Source organism: Carassius gibelio, chromosome B7 (assembly GCF_023724105.1).
Source record: "Carassius gibelio isolate Cgi1373 ecotype wild population from Czech Republic chromosome B7, carGib1.2-hapl.c, whole genome shotgun sequence".
Taxonomy (NCBI): Eukaryota; Metazoa; Chordata; class Actinopteri; order Cypriniformes; family Cyprinidae; genus Carassius; species Carassius gibelio.
In genome coordinates, this window is record NC_068402.1 from 19,289,562 (window position 1) to 19,297,910 (window position 8,349).

The window sequence follows — 8,349 nt, forward strand, 5'->3', positions numbered from 1 at the left end:
AAGCGATGTCTGACGCCCTCGTGTGGCTGTGAGGGGAAAAACATACATTTTAATGAAAAAAAAAAAAAACAGTTACTACACAAGAGTGAGAAAAATATGTTCATGATTGTGAAATGATAACATACTTCATTACTATACACGAACATTTATTGGAGAAACCCAGAATAGTAAAAATATACAAAGGTGATCATCCTCAAACTGCTGTGTGTAATTACAAAGGTCAACATGTTATAATATCGACTGCATCTTTTCTCTAAGTTTATATGATCTGACAGCGGCACCTCTTAAGAAACTTGTACACTGCATTTTGTGAGTTCTGCTCAGAGAACTTTTTGAAAATAATCTTCTTCCAAGGACAATAAAAATGACAACATACTAAACCTGGTTTTCAAGAAAGCATAGCGGTCAACAGAGAGAACAGTCTGGGACATTAGTTAGAATTTGCACCCGAATGTGAATGAACAAGTGTTGAATACAATATTTGTTCAAATTAGACCCACCTGTTTTGAGCGAGTGTGCAGAAACAGAAAAATCTGCCTCTCTCATGGGTACGGTTTTGTTACCTTTCATCGCCGCCATGATGCAGGAAATGCCCAAATGTCTCTGTTTGCAGACCAATGCCAAAAACAGGTGTTTTCAAACATAGCTATAAGGGCCTAAGGACAATGACAGCCTTACTTTATACAGTATTGTGGTATGCAACACTCCCAGATAGCTAGCAACCAATTAAATCATGTTGATCACCCAAAATTGAAAATTCGGTCATCATTTACTCACCCTCATGTTGTTCTAAACCTGTATGAGTTCCTTTCTTATGCTGAACATTGTGACAATGTCATAAGTCATCTTTAATCTTTGGGCTATGCCCTGGGTTTTGTTTGGTTTATATTTGTTTGGTTTATATCATTGATATGAATGTTTGCTTTCTATTGTTTGTTTTTTGGGTTTATTTTTCTGTTCTAAGGTGCACATTAGGTCAAGAAAAAGAGACACCAAAAAGGGTTATTTTGTAGTTATTTATTCAAAGTTTCAATTAATTGATCAGTTTTTGAATGTATTTTAATGTTGATCTTATGCTGTTTTGAACTTTATCTTCAATTGAGTTTATGTGGCTGTTTATGTTTGTGTATATGATTTTTATTTTTGTGAGTTTTCCTATAATTTGGGATGATTTGACCCTTGAGTTCAAAAAGGGCATACTTGGCCTCTCAGGGTCTAGTGTTGGTTAGGGCCTTCATGAGGAGGGTCAATTTTAATGTCTCCAGTGTCAGATGTGAGTCAATAAACTTCTTTTGACTGCAAGCAAGTGTCTCCCCGCCTTTGTTCTGGTCATGTCCTCACAAACATAAAAGAAAACATTTTGAAAATTGCTGGTAATCAAACATTTTTTTCTACTAAAGACAGAAAATAAGTCCAAAGGAATATACTGTATGAATGAATAGGAAAAAAAGCAAAACCATACTGGAAATTCTGATGCACCAAATATCACTTTTGCACCCGCAATTGTTGTTGAAACAATATTGAGATATCAAGAGAAAATCAATAAAAATGCCACAACTATAGGCCGAGTTTGTGTAAGGCCACGGGGACTTGGGGAAAAAATGTCACTAAATTGGACAAAAATGCCTTGCACAAATAAATTAAATCTGTCTGTTAATAACAACGTGAACATGAATAGATAATGTCGATCGTGGCATTAAATTAAGACCTGCTCATGTTGCATCATATTTCATTTTAGGCGTTTTTGTTGTGAATTTGAACTAATCACACACAATTCTGTTGAGCTTAGAAATGCAATGGCCAATCAGAGGCGTTCTGATGAGTTATCGTTGAAACAGATCCGTTTTGCTGAGTGCGCGCGTGTTCGCTGACTGAAATTCGATCTTGTGAATTCTCTCATCATAAATAATGAAGCGCAGATGTACGTACAATGTAAGTAAGATATTAATTTCACAAATTCAGTCATTATAATGATAGTTTTGTTTTTCAACTCGTGATGGATCAGTGTTAGTGATAAATGATGTCACTATCTATATTGTTAGTCTTCGATATTTATTCCAAGGTTGTCTTCCCAATGCCAGGGAATTATGACAATAATTTGCTTATTAGTATGGTTGAATTGGATTATCGAAGGTAAGCAGCAAATGTGTTTATAAAGTGGGATTAAATGATATTTGTATTATTTAACATACTTTAATTATTGCAGGTTTGCATTATATTCTGAGTTGCTTTTAACTGTCTTATTTAAGGAAAACTTATGTTTGTTTGTTTTTTTTGTTTTTTTGAGGAAAACTAATGTTAAACTAATGCATGTTCACATTTATTCTAGAAATTAAGTAACATCTTACTCCCGATTTCTCTTAACATGGGTACAGGAGAAATTTCAATCAGTAAATGAGGAAAAAAACTATCATTACTTATTTGAAAATTTTTCTTGTAAATTAAAAAGTAATGTGTTACTTTACTAGTTACTTGAAAAAAGTAATCTGATACTTTAGTATAAAGTAATCTGATAAACTCGCATCACCCCCAACACTAAACTTTTAGACTGACTGCTGAAGGTGTGGAATGGCAGCTTTCATTGGCCCACCCATGAGGCCGTTTAACAGACATGTCAAACAACCAATCACAGTAGGTTGCGATCAGTGGCACATTTCGGGTGGGGGGGGGGGGGGGGGGGGATGTCGCCACAACAGAGTGGCAGAACTATGATGTCACTTTGTAGGCAAAAACCCAGAAGCGAGTTAACATTCAAGCACTTCGGTTCCATCGTCCCACAGTTAATGGGTTTTTTGAATGGGATTTTGTTTAAATCCCTAAAATAATACACCAGTTACCCCACTCGAGACATAAAACGTCATCACGCCGAACAGTTTATCAATGTAGCTACAGTATTTTCTAGTCATAGTATAATTTGTAATACAATTAATTATAGAATAACAAATTAATAGCTTCGTGCAATGTTTTTTGTTTTGCCCTGAAATGCAACACAAGTCTTCAGATGGAAGATGCTTGTTATATCACTTTCCTACTGATACGGAGACTCTGGGTTCACACATATTACAATTATTCCATGTTAACACCACATTTAATGGCTTTGTCACGGTGAAAGTGAAACTTTAATGATTCATAGTGCTTACAGCCATGTTAAATTTAAATGATTACAACTGTTAGTTACGGAGCACATAGATTGAGGATTTTCTAGAAACAAGGATAAAATAACATTTTGTGAAACTTACCCACCGCAACAAAGCTGAAATGTGGTACTTTATTCACTAAAATAAGTTTATTCTTACCATATCCAAAAACTCGCTCACACTGCTGTTATTTGAATTTCATCGGTTGTGAAGACACATTTTTTATTAAAATATTCATATTAATCAAGGATTGATTTACTTTTAATGCATTCATTTAATTTAATTTATTCACTATACTATGCCTCATTTCAGTTTTAGTTTGGCTCTAGTTTTGTATTTATTCCAGTTTATATGAAAATGTTCATGTAGCCTGGAGTTCATAATTCATACACAGAGTAAATCGTTTTCACTGAACGTTTTAAAAATAAGTTTGAAAAAGTTGTGGGAAGCGTGGTGGTGGTGGTGACGCTGAAGGCGAGCGACCATGGTGGTGTAGTTAGTTTATAGCCTAAGTTTAGCTTTTAAGTTCTGGTGCTTATATTTAGGCTTCAAAATTCATCAGAGTTATATTATTTTGTGAAAATTATCCTGATGGAAAAAATGTGTAAGTTTCATGAACTATGGTTGAACACAGAGTTTATATTTTGTGATAATCCAAAAGTGTTAACACACTCGCTTTGAACTGGAATCATGATGAATATCCAGTGATGTACACTTCGAAGGGCACTTATGTCATGATGGTTTGGATCAAAACTCAACTTTGTCTCAGTGTCACCATGCTATCGGACTTGTCACTCTGTAATGCACCAGGAGGTGGCAGGTTGGAGTCAGAGTTAATCAGGAATATAAAATATATATTTTATTACAATGAAATACAGTAAGTGCTCTCTCTTGCTTAAACATATTGAAGCCCTGAAGTAACATGCTAAACCATAGAGTCAAAAATTATTTAAGGGGCGATATCTGCCCCCCCCCCCCACCTCCCGCTTTCTTGTCTCATGAAATGCATCTCTGTCATTATTTTTATATTTACAGTTTTCCAATCAAATAATAATGGGGTTCCTCAAAGCCATTTCAAGAGTGGACACCTGGATTTTAAAATGCCACCTGGTGACAAACCTCTTGGAGTGATCTGATCTATTTCAACAGATTGAGGATGTTTAAGACTTGTGATCAAGGCTTCAATAGAACACGTACTCATTTATGTACTTTTTTTTTTTTTTTTTTGCAAAGTCTCACTGTTTGTATGTTTTAAAGACTATAATCTTTTTAAACAGACAAGCCAGCATAGTTTTGAAGAATTCAAGTGTATAATTATAATAAGTACAATGCAATTGTGAAGTATATGTGTAGTATGTGATCTAAAATGTGTCTGCAGAATGTGTTGAGTGATATTTCTGTCATACAGTTGGAGTTTCCACCTGTTTTATTGCTAAACACTGTTGCTAGAGAGCACAACAGGTGAGAAAACACAGAGATTACAGCAACAGAAGTGATAGTTTAGGGTCCATCTTCAGTTCTTATAGTTCTTGCATTTGCAAGAAACGCCTATATTGAAAGTGTGTCATGTTTCTCTGCTCATTCCAAGGATTTAGTGAAAGATCTGGGTCAGGTGTGTTTGCATTGTGAACCAAATGTCCCCACAAAGACAGATAAAAATGAAATTACCTACACTGTGTGACCAGGTAACATTTACAAAATCCTTTTTTAAGTAAAATGCATAAATATTTTGGTAATAGGATATGTAAGGGGATCGAAAGCATCATTAGCTCAATATAAGAACAATACAGGTTAGTCGCCACGAGTGAGAGAAAACAAATGTGTGTGTGTGTGTGTGTGTGTTGATTGTGGGGGAGGGAAGGAGAGGGGGAGTTGGGACTTGACAGTCTCATTGGCTAAAAAAAGATTCCTTAAAAAGACTGGAGAAGCCATATGGGAAACCTATATAAACTCAACTAATGTTATAAGCTGATATTCCTTCCCTCGAATCCCCTTTGAACGTCCTGCTCTGTGCTGAAAGGTGAGTCTCTGTTATTCTGTCCATCTCTAACATTAGAGCAGATCTTCAGATCTCAATCATTCTGAGCAGCCATACTCAGCCAAGAAATTAGAGCAATAAGCAAAATAATATGCTTTATAATGTACTAATAATGTATTAGTGACAAAACTGGGCTGTTGCCAAATATAATACTGTTTTAATATGTTAAAACATACTGTTTGGTGTCTTCTTTATGGATAAATTATGATCAATTTTAATTTTAAATTGTAATGTCAAATGCTCAGAAAGCTTATTAGACCCCTAATTTGACTTATTTGTAGTATTAGTTTTTGGGGTCTATTTGAGTTGGCTATATTCAGTTCAAAGATTATGAATCTCATTAAGCACATTCTTACAGTTAAATATTTCCTGACGTTATCAGCACCTGTTGTTTAAAAAAAACAGCAATTGGGGTTGCTGGAATAATTCAATTAAAATACTATAAAATATAAACAACTTAACTTACTTGTACATTTTACATTTTTAAAATGGTTTTAAAATACAAAAATGTACAGAAAAAAAATGAAAGTAGTAAATCCAACAGCCGGTTTCTGTTAAATTACCATAACCGACCGACTACTAAAATCTGTTTTGATTTATTCTTAACATAAAGACATAAGGTTTTGTACACACAAATACAAAATAACATCATGGTAACACATATTAAAATAATGCAATAAACAGTCAATCTATCAACACAAGAAGTAACATAAAACCATAGTTTTAACAAAATACCATGAAATATGAAGTGTCATGCAGGAAATTTTGTGAATGTCCAAATGACTTGTTCATTTTACTTCCAAAAACTGTCCATTTTACTATTAAATTACATGAAATGTCCCAACAGATCTGTTTGAGTTTTTTCACTATGTAGAGTATGGAAGCTTACCGTTAACCAATGAACAAGTTTTACCATAAATCCTGGGCAATCCTGCTTCACAATGTACACATTTCCTTCATACACCTTATGATATACCACATATGTAGACTGCGTAGCTATGTAGGTATGTAGACCACAGCTGATTTTAGAAAACAGAATGTCTCAGTGTCCACGCCAAATCCCCCACCAAAAAAAACCAGCAAGAAAAATATAGAACTAATAGATCAGGAAGTATTTTTACAGTTGTGGTGGGTTTCAGCTGTTGAGTGTTGAAGTCGAGGAGATTCTTCAAGAGGCAGCAAGTTGTCTGTCAGCTGTCTCGCCTTCTCTATTGATGCAGACCTTCTGCTTCCTACAAAGGATCACTAAAAAAAGAGCACAAGACAACTGCTTCTCAAATTCAAATCCAAACACCTAACACTTCTGTGGGTCTCCACACTCACACACTCCCATCTCTCTTTCACATTATCTCAGCCAAATTTAGACCTGCTGCAGGTCCGATGACTGAATACAAATTGTTTCCATTAGATTGAAGGCAGTATCACCCCCACCTGCCACCCACAGGCGTCTTCACCTTCTCAGGGGTTTCCACAAAGAGCCCGGCAAGATGTCTGAGTAAGTATTGAATTACAACACCGTGAAAAAGGTCGAGCCACTAAGTCCTTAATTACTGAACTCAGCAAACACATTTAGCATCATGATCATGTCGTATTTATAATGATACATACTAGCATACATTTTATTATTACTATCAAAAGTGTTTTAGCATGGATGTTCCATCTGTTTCTCGCAACCTTAATCAGCCCAACCGCTAAATGATGCACTGTTCTCCACTCTCTGAGATTGTAAACATTTGCTTTCTGATAGGAAAAAGATGTCGTCCAGCCGCAGGCAGCATCTGAAGGTGAGGTCATGTCTTTTGTCATGTGATCTGTGCTATACAGTATGAGCTGTTAATGACTGTCTTGTTGAATGCTGTCTATGTTGCTCCTTTGTCTTTGTGCTCCAGAGCTTGTTGCTTCAGATTGCTCATGGCCTTTTGGAGGAAGAGGCAGCTGAGGCTGAGCAGGAAAAACAGAGATACATGGATGAGAACTGCCCTGTTCTCTCACTACCTGGAAGCATGCAGGAAATACAGGTACACACACACACACACACACACACACACACACACACACACACACACACACACTTACTTCCATGTTTTATGGAGATGTTCTATAGACAAACTGCTGTACAAACTGTATTTTCTTCCCCCATTACCAAAATGTAAACCTAATCCTCTCACAAAACTTTCTGCCTTTTTGGGGACCAATGAACTGAATAGGCTAATTGTGTACTTTTGTGTAAAGGAGCTGTGTAGGAAGTTGCACCAGCAGATTGACGCTGTTGATGAACAAAGATATGATATGGAGAGCAAAGTGGCCAAGTCAAACAAAGAGGTACTTTTGTGGTGTTTTACTAGATAATGTATTTAACTGACGTAACTTCTAAAACCTAAAACTTTTTTCTTGATCTCCTAAGATTGAAGATCTGAAGATAAAGGTCCAGGACCTGAAAGGTAAATTCAAGAAACCTGTTCTGAAGAAAGTGCGTATGTCTGCTGATGCCATGCTGCAGGCGCTGCTGGGCTCCAAACACAAGGTGTCTCTGGATCTAAGAGCCAACCTCAAACAGGTCAAGAAAGAGGTCAAGGAGGAGGTGAGCGTGCACATAACATGTGGACAGATGATGAACTCAGATGATGCCTTTTAAAGACTTTTACAAACAGCAACAGTAGACAAATTGCACTTGTAGTTTTGAAACACTACTTTTTTTCTGGTGCTACAGGAGAAGGAGGCAGTGGGAGACTGGCGTAAGAACATCGAGGATAAGGCAGGCATGGATGGCAGGAAGAAAATGTTTGAGTCTGAGGCCTAAAGTTTTTTTTAAAATACATTAACATGATTTATTTGGTCAGGCTGTCTTAATTATCGTGGTCAGGGTTTTGAGAGATGGTAATGCTATCTTGTTGCGTGAAGTGATGTCACAGTTGGTTATGTATTCTATAAATGAGGTTTTTATGTATGTGATGGTTGGTTTTGCAGCTGAGGCTTTAATTTGTAAAATAATAATTTGACTTTGGACCTTTGTAATTAGACCAAATAAATACATATTCATAAATAAAACCCATTTAAATACTCAAAATAGAACTGAGAGATGTTTGTTGGAAAAAAATAAACTACAAATCAAGCAATCAAAATTTGAAGTTTTGCTTTTTCATTATTTCACCAAATGTGTGAGACTAAAGAACA

General features: G+C 35.9%; 1 protein-coding gene across 1 annotated transcript; it reads left to right on the plus strand.

Annotated features, from left to right (window-relative positions):
- The first annotated feature begins 5,077 nt into the window (after positions 1 to 5,077).
- Positions 5,078 to 8,299, plus strand: tnni2b.1 (troponin I type 2b (skeletal, fast), tandem duplicate 1). Its single transcript, XM_052560034.1, has 7 exons — positions 5,078 to 5,157; positions 6,584 to 6,670; positions 6,923 to 6,959; positions 7,065 to 7,193; positions 7,408 to 7,497; positions 7,580 to 7,756; positions 7,886 to 8,299. Exons 2-7 carry the CDS (start codon positions 6,663 to 6,665, stop codon positions 7,973 to 7,975), a joined length of 531 nt encoding a protein of 176 aa, XP_052415994.1. The 5' UTR covers positions 5,078 to 5,157; positions 6,584 to 6,662; the 3' UTR covers positions 7,976 to 8,299.
- Positions 8,300 to 8,349: the final 50 nt, after the last annotated feature.

Coding starts and splice junctions, on each gene's coding strand:
- tnni2b.1 (XM_052560034.1), top strand. Junction 6,960..7,064: donor GCCGCAGGCAGCATCTGAAG/GTGAGGTCATGT, acceptor TTTGTGCTCCAG/AGCTTGTTGCTTCAGATTGC. Junction 7,498..7,579: donor TGGCCAAGTCAAACAAAGAG/GTACTTTTGTGG, acceptor TGATCTCCTAAG/ATTGAAGATCTGAAGATAAA.